This window comes from Staurois parvus, unplaced genomic scaffold (genome assembly GCF_062004578.1).
Source record: "Staurois parvus isolate SC_StPar_1 unplaced genomic scaffold, SC_StPar_1.0 ptg000114l, whole genome shotgun sequence".
Lineage (NCBI taxonomy): Eukaryota > Metazoa > Chordata > Amphibia > Anura > Ranidae > Staurois > Staurois parvus.
The window spans coordinates 5328378-5346657 of NW_028317910.1; the positions used below are offsets into that span (position 1 = coordinate 5328378).

The 18280-nt window shown below is 44.5% G+C and overlaps 1 protein-coding gene across 1 annotated transcript in view; it reads left to right on the forward strand.

Moving 5' to 3' along the window:
- Nucleotides 1–2405: 2405 nt before the first annotated feature.
- B4GALNT3 (beta-1,4-N-acetyl-galactosaminyltransferase 3) overlaps nucleotides 2406–18280 on the forward strand; it is a 93273-nt gene continuing 77398 nt past the window's right edge. The window contains exon 1 of the mRNA XM_089671771.1: nucleotides 2406–2977. Within this exon, the coding sequence (XP_089527897.1) occupies nucleotides 2800–2977 (178 nt within the window). The 5' untranslated portion in view covers nucleotides 2406–2799. The remainder of the gene's footprint in view (nucleotides 2978–18280) is intronic.

The following is an 18280-nucleotide window of genomic DNA, read 5'->3' on the forward strand; positions in this document are numbered from 1 at the left end:
GGCAGTCCGTGGGTATTTGTCGATGACAGGGTATACATACCTGATTGCCCTAGTGCAGGAATTCTGAAGGGATTTATCAATGACAAGGTATACATACCTGATTGCCCTAGTGCAGGAATTCTGAAGGGATTTATCAATGACAAGGTATACAAACCTGATGGCACTAGTGCAGGAATTCCGAAGGGATTTTTCAATGATAAGGTATACAAAACTGATGGCACTAGTGCAGGAATTCCGAAGGGATTTATCAATGACAAGGTATACACACCTGATGGCACTAGTGCAGGAATTCCGAAGGGATTTATCAATGACAAGGTATACAAAACTGATGGCACTAGTGCAGGAATTCCGAAGGGATTTATCAATGACAAGGTATACATACCTGATGGCACTAGTGCAGGAAGTTCAAGGGGATTTGTCAATGACAAAGCATGCATGCGTGATGGTGCTATAATACAGGCAGCATGAGAGGATTTGTCAATGATAAGGTTTGCATGCATGATGGCGCTAGCGCAAGCAACCTGAGAAGATTTGTCAGTGATGGGGTATGCATGCACGATGAAATTTGCACAAGCAGCCTGAGAGGATTTGTCGATGACAGGGTATGCATAACGTATGGCCCTAGTGCAGGCAGTCCGTGGGTATTTGTCGATGACAGGGTATACATACCTTATTGCCCTAGTGCAGGAATTCCGAAGGGATTTATCAATGACAAGGTATACATACCTGATGGCACTAGTGCAGGAAGTTCAAGGGGATTTGTCAATGACAAGGCATGCATGCGTGATGGTGCTAGCACAAGCAACCTGAGAAGATTTGTCAGTGATGGGGTATGCATGCACGATGGAATTTGCACAAGCAACCTGAGAGGATTTGTCGATGACAGGGTATGCATAACGTATGGCCATAGTGCCTGCAGTCTGTGGGTACTTGTCAATGACAGGGTATACATACCTGATTGCCCTAGTGCAGGAATTCCGAAGGATTTATCAATGACAAGGTATTCAAACCTTATAGCCCTAGTGCAGGAATTCCGAAGGGATTTATCAATGACAAGGTATACAAACCTGATGGCACTAGTGCAGGAAGTTCAAGGGGATTTGTCAATGACAAGGCATGCATGCGTGATGGTGCTATAATACAGGCAGCATGAGAGGATTTGTCAATGACAAGGTTTGCATGCATGATGGCGCTAGCGCAAGCAACCTGAGAAGATTTGTCAGTGATGGGGTATGCATATGTAATGGCACTAGCATAGACAAACCGATAGAATTTATTAGCGATGGAGCACACGTCTGATGGCGCTAGCACAGACAGTCTGAGAGGAGTTGTCAATGACAGGGCATGCATCCGCAATGGCGCTAGCACATGCAACCTGGGGGGGATTTGTTAATGACAGGGCATGCATGCTCATTCATGCTAGCACAGGCAGCCTGAGAGGATTTGTCACTGATAAGGCTTGCATGCATGATGGTGTTATCACAGGCACCCAGAGAGGATTTGTCAATGACAGGGCAAACTTGTGATGGCGCTAGCACAGGCAGCCGGAGAGGATTTATCAATGATGAGGCTCACATGCATGATGGCGCTAGCAGAGGCAGCCAGAGAGGAATTGTCAATGACGGGGCAAACTTGTGATGGCGCTAGCACAGGCAGCCAGAGAGGATTTGTCAATGATGAGGTTCGCATGCATGATGGTGCTATCACAGGCAGCTAGAGAGGATTTGTCAATGACGGGGCAAACTTGTGATGGCGCTAGTACAGGCAGCCGGAGAGGATTTGTCAATGATGGGGCAAACCTGTGATGGCGCTAGCACAGGCAGTCTGAGAGAATTTGTCAATGATGGGGCATGCATGTGCAATGGTGCAAGGAATGATGGGATGTGTACTCCTGAGGAGGGGGATCAGGTGACTATAGATAATTTTCCTGAGTGCTCCCCAAATGGAAGTTTGGAGAACTGCTACGGAAGAAGCAGGAGGCTGTGGTTGTAAACAGATACAAATGTAAGTGTTTTAGGATACTTTTGGAAATAATAATTTCCTGTCCAGTGGCTAATTGATCAAAAAAGCTGAATTTTAGTGCTACTTAAATTTCTGAAACCTAACACATTTTGACAACTTGTAGCAGGTGGTAGACCCGAATGACCAACCCGGAGGCACAGGTGACTCCTTGTGCTTGCTTGACTTTCCCTCCAGGTATCCTAGCCATCAGCCATCATCAGGTATGAATGACTTACAAAGACTGTTACAGCAGTGTCATTAAGCAGGAGACTGACGGAAAGAGTCAGGGAGGGGCCACCATTATGGGAGAGTCACCCCTCCCTGAGAGCAAAGTGCCTGAGCCCCAGGGGGATGAAGAGGCGAGGAGACGATGGGAGAAGGAGGGGAAAAGCGAGTGACAGAAAGACGAGGGTGACAGGGGACAGGCACTGTAAACAAGGGCTGAGCCTCACAGGTGGGGGCGTACAGGTGACACCAGGAAGAAACAGTACAGCAGAGCACAAAACTGTCTGTCCCTTTTACCATTCAACCTAAACCTGCCTTCAAAATTTACCAGCATTTCATAACGTCTCAGCAAAGCATCCTGAAAATTGACACTCTGTTCACCGAGCACCCTCCGCCTTTCCTGCAAGGTAACAGGACACCTACCTGTGGCGACACGGCCACTTTCACCGCAGCAGTACCTGTCGCAAACATTCCAGAGAGGCCGAGTTGAGATCTGCGCTGGTCATGGTGGAACGCAGGAGATGACCTCTGCTTTGAGGCAACGGTGGACAAGAAAAAGAATCTTAGGACACCATGCTGTACAGACGGGCACAAGGGAAGCGGGCGGCCAACGTGTGGGTACGTCCGCTCCCGGTAAGGATGCTGCAGAAGCATTTTTGGCTGCTGCTGCTGTTTTCCATCCTCCTCCTGGGACTGTGGACGGTTTACCTGCAGCTGGCTACTTACCCGGATGGGAACCCAGTGAATCGCAGTAAGTTTGCATTTCCTTTCCCTGTGGCTTCCTCACGCAGGTTACAATTTGATAGTGAAAGCGAGGATTTTCATAGCTATTCTCTTTGTTTATTTATTAGATCTAAACACAATTAGTAAAACATCCTATAAATTTGAACATGTTAATGAATTTTCAGAATTCGGTTCAGTCTTTTTATTTCAATCTGCAACCAATATTAAAATAATACTCAGTGATCCTGCCATGGAGGTTTTGGTTCAGGCATTACCTGTTATTGTGTGACAACTGCCTATGAAATGCTCTTCTGTGTTGTCACCCCTTCACAAAGGAAACTACTGTTGGCCGTAACTACACACATTGTACTAGCACAGCCTACTGTTGTCACTTTTAGGAAGCAGACTCTGAACAAGGATGAGCAGCTGATGTTAGAGTGAGTGCATGTAGACAGGAAGTGGCAGAAAGAGGCAGGAGGTGATCAGCTGCACTAAAGTCTCTCATCGATGGACAGAAATTCAGTTGGTTCGGCAGGAATTGACCGAATTTCAATCCATATATGGCCCATGTGGTTGTACACAGGGGTGTATTTACCACAAAGCAAACAAGGCATTTGCCTAGGGCGGCATATTTCAGGGGGGCAGTGCCACCCCCCAAAAAAAGGGATGGAAGAAGGGACACATGCAGCATGGGGACCAGGTGGGATCTAAAAGAGGCTGTGGGCTGCTTGATGGTGTATGCAGAGCCTGACTCTTGTCCTCTGGGATGTGCGGAGCTGTGAAGGTGAGTGTCTTAGCCCTTGCTAGAGTGGGGGGGGGGAATTGCCAGTGTACGTGGAGGCTGTGGCAGTGGAAGGCTCTCTCGGGTGGGGTGTTGTCGGTCAATGTCAGGCTCTCTTCATGGGGGAGGGAGGTGTTGGTCGGTGTCAGGGTGTCTCAGTGGGGGGGAGCCAATTTTTGTGTTGCCTAGGGCAGCACAAAACCTAAATCCTAAATACACCACTGGTTATACAGAAGTTGATCTACCAATTGACAACCACCCTGTCAGATTTTCCCCACTCGATCAGTGCTGCAGGCTATAACCTGCAATGCTGATCAGTGAATTCTGACAGCGGGGAAGTCTCTCCAATGTTCCTAATCCACATCTCTGGGCTGTCTTAGATATGAAAAAGGACAAAAACAATTATTAAGAAAAAAAGGCAATTGCTTATGACACACAATGCTTTAGCAAACTAAATGCCATCCAGTTGGGGTCTAGATCCACAGTCGCACCACATTTGGTGTGCCATCACTTGAAAACGATCAGAACTTTCTGATAGAACAGTATTTCAGAAACTTAGCATTCCGTTACACTGTTCATTTATTAGCCCACATTTTGGTGCACTACAGTGCATCGTGTTGAAGCTGCGTTTCCTTAATGCGTTTGGGGGCATTCAAAATGAATAGCACCCAAATGCACTAATGCATGAAACATAGTTAACAGGTACATTTACCTGCAGTTGACCTCCTTCTGACCTGCATCAAGGATACACAAATGCAAAACCTGCTTGAAGCAAACAAAAGGTAATTGACCCAGGCCCTTAATGGCATCTGCTGCACCAAGTATGACAGAGCTTCATTAAAGTGCCCTTTCTTGGCAAACAGAAAGTTTTGCCAGCCCCTCCTTTCCGAAACAAAGATAGCTTTAAAAGCCACTTGTAAGAAAAAAAGTTCACGCAAAAGCTAAAAAAAACACCTATCTCAGCCCTGGTATCCATCATTTCCGGGAGCACGGTGTGATGTCATGGTGTCTCCCAACACAGCTAGGAGCTCAAAATCCCATACAAATGAACTCCAGCCATTGCGTAAGTGAATTCTCCTGGGACCTTCAGCTCCAAGCTCTGCCGGGTAGCATGGTGCAAACACTTGTGCCCCGTGGAAGCATTGGAGACTAAGGTCAGAGCCTTTTTTCTCTTTTTTGGAAAAATGGTTTGTTTACAAGTTACATGTGTTTGGGGGGGGGGCTAGCAAAAAGCAGGTCTTCTGCTTACCATAGAAGGTCCACTTTAACATACAAGTCCAGGGATTCTTAACTTAAAAGATATCCAAACCCAAAAATGTAATAAATTGCAGCTTACAAGTCCTTAGATATGGTAGCTGCATTCGTTTTTCTTTTTTTCTTACAATAAGTACAGTTTATGCAAGTACAGAAAATACCAGTTGATTCTGCTAAAATTCCAGTGTCCTTATTGCTTTCTATGAGATTAACTCACATATCAAACAGACAAAGGGGTAGATTTGCTAAAACAGGTGCACTCAGAATCCGGTGCAGTTGTTCATGGTAACCAAACAGCTTCTTACTTAAGCTTGTTCAATTAAAGTGGTTGTAAAGGCTGAAGGTTTTTTTTACCTTCATGCATTCTATGCATGAAGGTCAAAAGCCTTCTTTGTGCAGCATCTTCCCCAGCCTCCTTAACACTCACCTAAGCCCCCTCTCGATCCAGCGATGTGCACTGGAGCCTCGGCTATCCCTGGACTCCCTCTCCTTATTGGCTGAAACAGCAGCAGGAGCTATTGGCACTCACAGCCAGTGAGCCAATGAGAATAGAGAGGGGGCGGGGCCAAGCTACAGCTCCATGTGTGAATGGACACACGGAGGAGCGACTGGGGAGTGCGCATGCTCGGGTGCCCCCACAGCAAGCTGCTTGCTGTGGGGGCACCCAACACGTGGGAGGGCCAGGTGACCCAAAAAGAAGAGGAGGATCCGGGCAGCTCTGTATAAAACCACTGCACACAGCAGGTAAGTATAGACATGTTTGTTTGTTTTTTTTTTGTTTTTTTATAATAAAGCCTTTAGAATCACTTTAAGCTTTGGCAATAAAACCTGGAAGCTGGTTGGTTTCTATGCAGATTTGCACCAGATTTTGCATTCTCCAGTTTTAGTAAATAACCCCAAAGTGTTTGAAACTCCATTGTTCAATTCATATCAGGGTGTGCCAACATTTCAAATACACATCAAAAAGGAATACATATGTAAAATGGACTTTTAATGTATAAATAAATTGGAAATATTTTATTAAAAATTGCCAAGATAAATCCTAAAACATATCTAAAAAACAAGGCTATTTCAAGGCTGAGTCTTTGATGGAACGATAGTTAGTTTTCAAGAACCAAACGTCCACTTCTTCCAGAAGACATATAGAGGTATGATCTAAAATTATACAGGCATTAGATAACATTATATTACAATACAACAACAAACCTCCAATGTATACACCACATCGTTACTTCCATTTTAATCTCAGCATCTCACTTAAATCAGCCAGATCCTACATTGTATTATACAAAATGCCTGTCTGTTATCCAATGTCTGACCAGGGGACTGTGGAGATCCAAGGGGAAGCCACTCCAAGTACTTATAAAGGTTAAACAAATAGGACCACCATAATTTTAAATTGCCTATTATCCATGTACCAAAGTCAGATGGCTATCAAAATATTATGTAAAGTTCACTTATCAGGAGTCAGGGATTTTTTCAGCAGGAACGTGGGGAAACGCAGTTCCGGCACCTCCAGCACTGAATGTATGTAATGGCAAGTGGTGGTGGGATGTACTGCAGGAACCATTGATGCTGGCTGCTGGGGGATCTATTTTTGTGGGGGAGGGGGGGTGTGTATTGATGCTGGGGAGGTCTACTGATGATAACAGGGGATCTATTGATCTATTATTGTTGTTGGGGGGTCTTATATTGATGTGGGGTCAATTGTTGCTGGGAAGGACCTACTGTTGAGGGAGGGGTCTATCATTGTTAGCTGCTTAAGGATCTATTGATGCTGGCTGTGGGGAGATCTGTTGATTTGTGGGGTGGTTATTTTGTTGCAGGTGGTCCATTGTTGCTGGGAGGGGGTCTAATTTTGCTAGCTGCAGGGGATCTATTTTACTGCTTTTCTTGCTATCATTACAAATTCCATACAAATTAATACTTGGTTCTGTTTTCTCTAAAAGGGTGCTACTGGGAGGTAGGTAAAGGGTGGAGTGCACGGACAGAGCGGGATGGAGACGGGGGTGACTCGGAAAGGGAGAGTTCCTGCACCTATTCTATGAGAAAAAAAGCCCTGTCTAGAACAATGTATAAAGGGCACTCCTACTATATGGATTGACTCCTAGAAACCAGCCACCTTATTCTTAGAGTAAAACTAACTTCTATAGTTGGGAAGATACTGGAGAGTTTAATAAAAGGCCACATAGATGAGTTCTTGCTGGAAAAAAATATTTTAAGCAACAGACAGCATGGATTCATGAAAGACAGAAGTTGTCAAACAAATCTGATTTCTTTTTATGAGGAGGTGAGCAAAACCTTGGACAGAGGAGTGGCGGTGGATGTGGTATACTTGGATTTTGCAAAAGTGTTTGACACAGTTCTCCAAACACAGCTAATGTGTAAGGTAAAGTCTACGGGCTTGGAAAAATCCGTATGTAAATGGATAGAAAACTGGCTAAAAGATCGTATTCAGAGAGTAGTGGTTAATGATTCATACTCTGAATGGTCTAGGGTTGTTAGTGGTGTACCCCAAGGTTCAGTGTTGGGACCCTTACTCTTTAATATATTTATAAACTATATAGGGTTTGGGATTAAAAATACAATTTCAGTCTTTGCAGGTGACACCAAGCTGTGCAGTGGAATAACGTCCTTACAGGATGTCTCCAACTTACAAGCCGACCTCAATGTACTGTTTAATTGGACAACTATGTGGCAAATGAGGTTTAATGTTGATAAATGTAAGGTTATACACTTGGGGGCTAAGAATATGCATGCATCATACACACTAGGGGGGTACAACTGGGGGAATCAATGGTGGAGAAGGATCTGGGAGTTCTGGGAGATCACAAGCTTAATAATGACATGCAACGCCACGCTGTGGCTTCTAAAGCGAGCAAAATCCTCTCTTGTATTAAGAGGTATAGACTCCAGAGAGAGAGATATCATATTACCCCGGTACAAATCATTAGTAAGACCTCATCTGGAATATGCAGTTCAGTTTTGGGCACCAATTCACAAAAAGAACATTGGGGAACTGGAGAAAGTACAGAGAAGGGCAACCAAACTGATAAGAGGCATGGAGGAGATCAGCTATGAGGAAAGATTAGAGGAACTGAATTTATTCTCTCTTGAGAAGAGGAGATTAAGGGGGGATATGATCAACATGTATAAATACATCAGTGGTTCATATAGTGAACTCGGTGTAGAGCTATTCACCCTGAGGTCATCACAGAGGACAAGGGGGCACTCTTTATGTCTGATGGAAAAGAAATTTAATCTCCAAACCCGGAAAGGTTTCTTTACAGTGAGAGCTGTGAAAATGTGGAATCGACTCCCTCAAGAGTTGGTTCTGGCCAGCTCCGTGGATTGCTTTAAAAAAGGCCTGGATTGTTTCTTAGATACACAGAATATAACTGGATACTAACATTTATAGGTAAAGTTGATCCAGGGAATTTTCGATTGCCTCTCGGGGGAACAGGAAGGATTTTTTTTCCATGCAGGAGCAAATTGGATCATGCTTTGCTGGGTTTTTTTTGCCTTCCTCTGGATCAACTGTGATATAGGATTATAACTTCTTTCTTTTAACGGTTGAACTGGATAGACTTTTTTCTTTTTTTGGCCAGACTAACTATGTAACTAAAGGCAAAGCTTTTTTTTATTATGAATAGAGTAATGGAGGGCAGGGGTGGACTGACCATTCGAGCACTCGGGCACTGCCCGAGGGCCCGGGATCAGTAGGGGGCCCCATGACATTCCCCTGGTACCTTTTATAGGCTTTTTGGGTGTGCTTTGATTGTGGGCAAGGACACAGGGGCCCGATGATCCCCTATTGCCCGGGGGCCACATGAGTTGTCAGTCCGCCCCTGATGGAGGGTTATAATCCCCATCTTTTTTGCCATCTGTGTCCCATTGGGGAAATGTTTCTCTTCACTTCCTGTCCCAGAGCCAAAAGAGAAAGGGAGAGGATATCTCTTTCAACAGGGTCACCAAAACTAGTGCCCCCCACTGGAATATTTCCCCTCTATTTCTGTTCTAGAGACAACTCAGGTTTGGATTTTATTTCATTTTCAGTGACTAATCCCTAAGGATTAGGACGCACAGCTGGCATTGCTTCTTGACCACAGGCTTTTGCTCTCTTTGTTTCCTTTGGAGGACAGTCTGTCAGGAGATCCCAGTACCATCTATGGGTCCACCATTGGTTTCTGTGGCCATGTAGCCATTACCTTCTTACACTACCTCTGCCCCTTCTGTTTTTTGGAGGTTTTGGTTCCGCCCACAGTTTCTCAGGCAGACTTCTCTAGTGACATTCCTCCTGAAAGATTAAAAGATTGAGGTTTCAAATTCCAGATGATTGACACCTTGTCAATAGAATTCTCTCCTGATGAAGTGAATTAAAGTTCACAAAACGTGTTGAGAAATGTGATGAGCTTTCCCACTCACTGGAATTGTGTGAGAACACCCCTGAGATCAACTGGGTGGAAAAGATATGGGATTAAAATAACTCTTTATGTGATTGAAATAGATAGAAATGCATTAAATCAGCTATACAGTAGCTTTACAGTACAGTATGCAGGGCAGCCATCAGACATTTTGGGGCCCCTTACACAGTTTTAGGCCTGCTCCCCCCCCCTGGCCTGGCCACCAACATTCACCAGGGCCTGCCCATGACAAGGTAAACTGTTTTGAGCAGGACCCTACACTAACACTAACTGCACTACCTTTTCAATGCATGTTACACAGACCCATCTCTATATAAACCCCTGACACCTACCAACCTCTATATAAGACCCCCCAAGACACTGACCTCTATACAAGACCCTCCAACACAATGACTCCTAAATAAGTCCCCCTGATACCTACCGACCGCTATATAAGACTTTAGACACCAACCGACCTCTATATAAGACCCCTGGACACTTACCAACCTCTATATAAGACCTTCTGACACCTACTGACCTCTTTATATGAACCCTTTACACCTACTGACCACTGAATAAGACCCTCCAACACCTATCAACCTCTTTAAAAGACCCCTGACACCTACCGACCTCTATATAAGACCCCTCCCGACACCTACCAACCTTTTATATAAGACTCCAGACACATACCAACTTTTATATAAGACCTCCAGTATATAACACCTACCAACCTCTATAAAAGACCTCACGGACTGCAGGGAGGGGATCAGAGGGGCCACTCTCACCCATCCAGTAATACTGACTCCCTCAGGAGAAGAAGACCCCTGAACAGGAGTGCATGGGGGCAATTTAAAAAAGACTCTCACATCCAGTCCTGAATAAAGACGAATATAGGGAGACCCCATCCTGGAATACAGGAGCCACCTCCCCCAGCAGTTAAAAGAGACTCCCAGCTAATATGCAGCTGTGCAAAAAATGTTAGTTTAAAGAAAAAAATATATATAGTACATCTAATAGTCACACATCTGTTTTATGAAGGAAAGCCTAAGGTGCCAATAGTCCAAAGTGGTCTTCACTTCCCCCTAGAAATTTTATCAAAGTTTCCTCCCCTTCTGGTAACATCAATGGCCAAATCACCGCCAAGGTGAAAAGGCCAAAGTCTACCCCATCAAATAACTTATGAACTACATCAACAACATTAGTTGCAGGTCTCTTCCGTTTTGCGCCTCTCCTGAAGTTCCCAAGACAGCCACTTCATCTGCCTACCCCTCGGACCAGCCCTGTATAGAGGAACTGAAATCTATACCTAGTGTAAAAATTACCACACTTGTTTAATGAGATATTCATTTGGTCTTTGTGTTCTAATTCTCTGATAAATACCAGAGGCCAGGTGTCAGGGAATGGACAGAACAAATCTCAGTAGGCCTGGCCACACTGAAGAACGTCCATAAAGGTGAACTCCAATCAGACAAGAATATTTGGCATTCAAAGGGTCAGACCAACCCAATACAAACATATTGCAATGTTTGGTAGATGTGGGAGAGTCTGTCCCCTGACACTGTCTGCTATCTTTATTGGGGAGATCTCTGTGATGAGTTCCTAGGCCTGCACACCTCCTGTGCTCATTATCAGGGGTTCTCACCATCCCTACACTAAGTTTAGGGTTCAGTACACCACCTGTGCTGATTATGAGGGTTCCCACTATCCCTGTGCTGGGTTCCTAGATTTACACACCTGTTGTGCTTATTATGAGAGGTTCCCACCATCACCACACTAATTTTCTAGATCTGCATGCCTGCTAGGGCCATTATAAGGGGTTTCCACCATCCCTGTGCTGAGTTTCTAGTTCTGCACACCTCCTGTGCTCATTATGAGGGGTCCCCACCATCCCTGCATATATTTCCCAGGTCTTCACACTTACTGTGCCCATTAAGAGGGGTTCCCACCATCCCTGCATAGATTTCCCAGGTCTGCACACTGTTGTGCCCATTATGAGGGGTTCTTACCATGCCTGTGCTGAGATCCCAGGTCTGCACACTGTTGTGCCCATTATGAGGGGTTCTTACCATGCTTGTGCTGAGGTCCCAGGTCTGCACACTGTTGTGCCCATTATGAGGGGTTCTTACCATGCCTGTGCTGAGGTCCCAGGTCAGCACACTGTTGTGCCCATTATGAGGGGTTCTCACTGTGCCTTCACTGAGGTCCCAGGTCAGCACACCTGCTGTGTCCATTATGAGGAGTTCCCACTATCCTTGCACTGATTTCCCAGGTCTGCCTACCTGCTGTGCTCAATCTGAAGGAACCCTACCATCTCTGTGGTGAGTTTCTGGGTCTACACACCTGCTGTGCCTATCATAAAGGACCTCCCACCATCGCTGTGCTTAGTTCCCAGGTCTGTACAGCTGCAGATCCGGGTCATCTGCATTCCTAGCGTTCATCCCTGATTGTATATGGCCCTAAGCGTGGTTACCACTCAGCCCTGTCACAGCCTGCCATAGACTTTGACAGGCTGCAGGCAGTGGGGCTGAATACAGCACCTGTCCCTTCAGGGCGCACTAAAATGTCGGGGGGGGGGCTGCACATTGCAGGTAGGACTCGTGTGCAAGGGACACTTCATCTAGCGCATGTGTAGCTGACCACTGATGTTATTTTTCAAAATGGGAGCACAGGTAGATCTGATGCAGCACACAAGTGCCTACATATAAGTTGCACACGTATCCACTAATTTAGCTACAGTGTTTTTTTATACTGTTGGCAGTTTTTAAAGGGAAGTGTGGGGTGGGAGAGTCCACTTTACCCATGTATCTTGTATCCAAGTCATCCATCCATAGTATATCCAGCTGTGCAAAAAATGTTTAAACATCTATTTTAGGAGGGAAAGCCTGAGGTGTCAATAGTCCAAAGTGGTCTTCTCTTCCCCCTATAAATTTTATCAAAGTCTCCTTCCCTTCAGGTAACATCAATGGCCAAATCACCGCCAAGGTGAAAAGGCCAAAGTCTACCCCATCAAATAACTTCTGAACTACATCAGCAACATTAGTTGCAGGTCTCTCCTACTTTGCGCCTCTCCTGCTGAAGTTCCCTAGACAGCCACTTCATCTGCCTACCCCTCGGACCGGCCCTGTATACAGGAACTAAAATCTCTACTCCTAGCAGGGGCAGACTGACCATTTAGAAACTCGGGCACTGCCCAAGGGCCTGGGGTCAGTAGGGGGCCTCATGAGATGCCCCTGGTACCTTTTTCATAGGCTTTTTTGAGTAAAGACAGCAGATACTGTCAGGGAACTGACTCTCCCACATCTACCTAACATTGCAATATCTTTGTATTAGGGTGGTCTGACCCTTTGAATGCCAAATATTCTTGTCTGACTGGAGTTTACCTTTAAGGATCCTATGCCATCTGTCTAATGTTTGACCACTGAGGTACTTCAGTCTGGCCAGTCCTACTGAGATGTGTTCTGTTTACTCAGAGAACCCTTTGAATGACAAATATTCTTGTTTGATTAGAGTTCACCTTTATGGACATTCTTCAGTCTGGCCAGGCCTACTGAGATGTGTTCTGTCCATTCCTTGGCACCTAGCCTCTGGTATTTCTCTGAGAATTCAAACACAATGACCAAATGAATATCTTATTACAGAAATGTGGTCATTTTTATACTAGGAGTCAGGGGCGGACTGACAACTCATGGGGCCCCCAGGCAATAGGGGATCATGGGGCCCCTGTGTCCTTGCCCAAACTCAAAAAAGCCTATGAAAAAGATACAAGGGGCATCTTATGGGGCCCCCTACTGACCCTGGGCCCTCGGGCACTGCCCAAGTTTCCAAATGGTCAGTCCGCCCCTGATTTGTAAACTTCAAAAGCCAATATAAAGCAGTAGTAATAGTAAAAATGCACTTCCTGCGCCTCTCTGCTATCTGCGGAGCCCTGGACACCGCCAGAGCTGCCGGGACAGCAAGGAGGATTGCACAGGACCAAGCCGCAGCACTGCCCGGACATACTGCATTATGACATGCCATTTTTAAACCTACACGTGTGAGTTCTTAAACTTATTAAATTGCTTGATTTTATCTAATATCTACACTTAGAGTGGTGTCACTGTGTCTTCACTTAATCCAATATAAGCTTACTGGAAAAATCATCTTTCATGTTGTGAGTTCTGCCTGTCTGCTGGCTATCTCTTTCCACAACTTCCTGGATTCCCTCCATGCTTTGCGGAGTCTCCTCTGCACTCCTTCCTGCACCCCTCCCCCCATACCTAAACACTTACCTGACTCCTCTCTCGATCCAGCACTGTCCCATCGGCAGCTCCACTCTCCCCTCTTCCTAGTCTCACAGGAAACTCTAAGGAGGGAGCAAGAGACAGGGGCTGAGTCGTGCTATGTGTCTATGGATGCACACAGCCTGGGGCGGGAGCATGCCTGCATAGGTGCCCCTGCAGCACGGGGCTTGCTAAGGGAGTAACTGCAGAAAAGGAGGTGCAGAGAGCGCTGCTGGGGGAATCCAGAAGAGGAAGTAATGCAGGCCATAGACGGGGAGAAAAACAGCCGATTTTTCTTTTAAAAAACGAAAAATCGGTCGTTCAAGCGGCTGACGTTACCAGCAATGGTAAAAAAAATCGGCCGATTTTCATCCCGTCAACAGCCGGCAAAAAGTGTCCCTGCAGAGAGCTCTGCTATTTCTTTGACAGTTCTTTGACATTTATAGCGGTTGCAACAATGTATCTATTTGTATCCATTTAGGATACAGATGTTTTTATTCAGAAACAAATAGATACAATGTTGCAACCGCTGTAAATGTCAAGGAACTGTCAAAGAAATAGCGGAGCTCTCTGCAGGGACACTTTTTGCCGTACTGGAATTCCTCTTATTTTTCATCCTTCTTCTTCCTCTTCTTCTTCTTCATCATCATCCTCTTCTTCTTCTTCTTCATCATCATCCTCTTCTTCTTCTTCATTCTCTTCTTCTTCTTCATCATCATCCTCTTCTTCTTTCTTCTTCTTCATCATCATCCTCATCTTCTTCTTCTTCTTCTTCATCATCATCACCATCCTGTTCTTCTTCTTCATCATCATCATCATCATCCTCTTCTTCTTCATCATCATCATCATCATCCTCTTCTTCTTCATCATCATCCTCTTCTTCTTCATCAGCCTCTTCTTCTTCTTCTTCATCATCATCCTCTTCTTCTTCTTTCTTCTTCTTCATCATCATCCTCATCTTCTTCTTCATCATCATCACCATCCTGTTCTTCTTCTTCATCATCATCATCATCATCCTCTTCTTCTTCATCATCATCCTCCTCTTCTTCTTCATCATCATCCTCTTCTTCTTCATCATCATCATCCTCTTCTTCTTCATCATCATCATCCTCTTCTTCTTCTTCTTCTTCATCATCATCCTCTTCTTCTTCATCATCATCATCATCCTCTTCTTCTTCATCATCATCCTCATCTTCTTCTTCTTCATCTTCTTCTTCATCATCATCCTCTTCTTCTTCTTCTTCTTCATCATCATCCTCTTCTTCTTCTTCTTTCTTCTTCTTCGTCATCATCCTCATCTTCTTCATCATCATCCTCTTCTTCTTCATCTTCTTCTTCTTCATCATCATCATCTTCTTCTTCTTCTTCATCATCCTCTTCTTCTTCTTCATCATCATCATTCTCTTCTTCTTCATCATCATCATCATCCTCTTCTTCTTCATCATCCTCTTCTTCTTCTTCATCATCATCCTCTTCTTCTTCTTCTTCATCATCCTCTTCTTCTTCTTCATCATCATCCTCTTCTTCATCATCCTCTTCTTCTTCTTCTTCATCATCATCCTCTTCTTCTTCATCCTCTTCTTCTTCTTCTTTTTCTTCTTTTTGTCTTCCTCTTGCAGGTCACTGCTCATGCGCAGATTTTTTATCGGTAAAAAATCGTCCGATTTGCCCATCATTGCCGCGAAAATCGAGCGACAATACTTCTTGTTTCTGCCAAAATTTAGGAATCAATCCTTTTGCAGCGTTTATAAGATGGAATTCCACCAAGTTTTTATATTTCTCTACTGTATTCTGTTTTATGGAATAAACAAGTCCCAGGATCGTTCGCTATATTCTTCCCAGTGATCCCCTGTATTTGGTATATTATCTCCTCCCAGTATTTCTGTATTTTACAACATTCCTACCAAATATGTGTCATAGTGCCCGCATCCTCTCCAACATTTAGGTGAATTATCTACTCGTTTATGTGCAACACTCGGATATCTTTCACCTTTGGACACGGAAATCCACTAGCGCACAGAACTCCCGCCAGGGGTTCGTTGGACCAGAAAAAACAGCCAGCTCACAGCACTCCCAGGGAGACAAGAAAAAGTGCTTCCATAGTGTAATATTGTAGATTAATTAAATTTATTGTAAAGACAAATGCACACTTACATGGGAACAGATCAAACAAGGCATCAATCACATGTGCTGATTTGGGTGTACTGGGTGTACTAATATGGCTGCGGCCGTTCATGTCAGAAATGACGTCACCACATTCCTTGTTGATGTCTGAGGTCAATGGAGAATGGGCAGATTGGTTCAGCTGCGACATTCGGATGGTAGGGTCAGAATTTGGCATAAACAACATGAAATCATTTATCCATCTTGCCTTGTATCAATAGTTCAGGCTGGTGGTGGTGGTGTAATGGTGTGGGGGATATTTTCTTGCCACTAATAAGGTGTACTTAATAAAGTGGCCGGTGAGTGTATAATATAATAATACAATTTATTTGATTTTCTAGGTTAGGGGAAGAATAATATGACAAAACGTTTTTTTTGGTAAACCAATATTGAAATTAATATTCTGCAAATTCAATATACTTAGTCAAAAGAATGTGGGCTCCTCTCTGGTGATTGAGTTCTGGTGTTTCCTGAAAGTTGAGAGATTAAAGTACATAATGTGGTATTTGCTATAGCATGACGAATGGATGAATTGTACATATACAAAGTATCACTGGAGCTGTATTGAGTAACAAAGGTGTTACACATTGACAATTGCCAAATGTTGTTTGCGGACACCCATTGAGTCCTGGAGTTTTCAGAAAAGGGTGCTTTCAATGCTGCAGCATACAAAGTATTTTTATACAATTGTGCATAATGTGGCGTAGGTCGTCTTTGGTTCCAGCACAGGCGCGGACTGACCATTTGGAAACTCGGACACTGCCCGAGGGCCCGGGGTCAGTAGGGGGCCCCATGAGATGCCCCTGGTACCTTTTTTATAGGCTTTTTAGAGTTTGGGCAAGGACACAGGGGCCCCATGATCCCCTATTGCCCGGGGGCCCCATGAGTTGTCAGTCCGCCCCTGTTCCAGCATGACTGTGCCCACGTGTACAAAGCTAAATACATGGTGTGACTAGTTTGGTGTGGAGGATCTTGAATGTCTTGTGCAGAGTCCTGACTTCAACCATACTGAACACCTTTGGGATTAGCTCAGGGGTGTTCGGATCCTACTCCTACCCCACCTGAATGATCCCACCAGGAAGCTGTCACTGTCTTTGGCCAATCCTAAGTGGCCAAAGCATAGTCAGTAATACAATGCTAAAATGATTTTTTGTTAATGCAAGCAATGTAAGTAACAGTCTTTTTCAGTCCTTGTTCGCTCAAATGTGAGAGGGATAAGTGATCATCCACCAAACCTGCATCCTAATTTTCGAACATTTATCTAATAGACCTTTAAAATGACTTTAATCTATCAAGGACTGGTTCACACTAGCCCACACAGTAAAATGAAGCGTTTTACAATGCAGGCAGCTGTCAGTGTGAATTCCGACAGGGAGCAGTGCAATACACATTTCAGCACACTGTGGTGGGTGTTACAATAATTGGTATTGGAACACTTATCTAGGACGGTGCCAGCATATCTTTTCTGGCCTCTGGATACGGGCAACATCATTGATGCCATCACCAGAGAGTTACTAATCTTAAAGGGACCGTTGCAGCTGGAAAGAGGTTGTGACCTGTTCCTTGGGGAATCATTAAAATGCTGATATGCTGCCTATAATCATAGCAGCCGGTAATACCCTCTGGTGAGTGCAATGTGTTGGTGGCGGTTTCACATGGTGGAATAGTGTGACACTGGACCAGAACCTATCCAGATATGCATGCTAGAAAGGACACACAGACACTTATTTTGCTTTATAAGAATCACTTTTATTTAGATTTTTTGCATTAAGTAATTTATGCTTGGAATATTGACACAGAATAGAATACGATTATGTTTGTTTTTTCCCATTTAAAGTGACCAAATTTTTCAGTTTATCTACTATTTGACACCTAAATGATATAATTTCCCATGTTCATGTATTGGTCCATGTTTATGGACACTCATCTTTCATATTAACCTCTTGGTGCTGCCGCCTCCCGGCCCTTTAAGAGTTTCAGAAGTGAGAAGGTGAGGCGTGGATTTAGGGTCATTTGACCACTGTGATTCGCAGTCACGGCAGTCACATGATCGGAAAAGGTCCCGATCGAAAGAGGAGATTGGGACCTTTCCAGGAGTCGTGGACATATGTGCTGGGAGCGCTCTCAGCACATATGTAATTTCTAATTGCAAGCAAATATGCGTCAGCTCGGCGTCAAGGCCCAGACGCCGAGAGGCCGCATATTTGCGTGCGATCGGTGTCAAGGGGTTAAGTTTGCTTTTTACACTATTTTTAGTGATTGTGTTAGAGCGCTACACTGTATTTACTTTTTTAAAGGGTAGGTTTGGTTTATTGACCTCTTGTGCCAACTGCTACTTACTTTTCTACATATTGCTCTTTTTGCAGTGCAGTGAACTGCAGTGCCATCCAGTGCACTATGGAAAGATACAGCATGTCCTCATTTTTCAACACTACAATGCACTGCACATAAAACCAGCATTGTGGAATGAA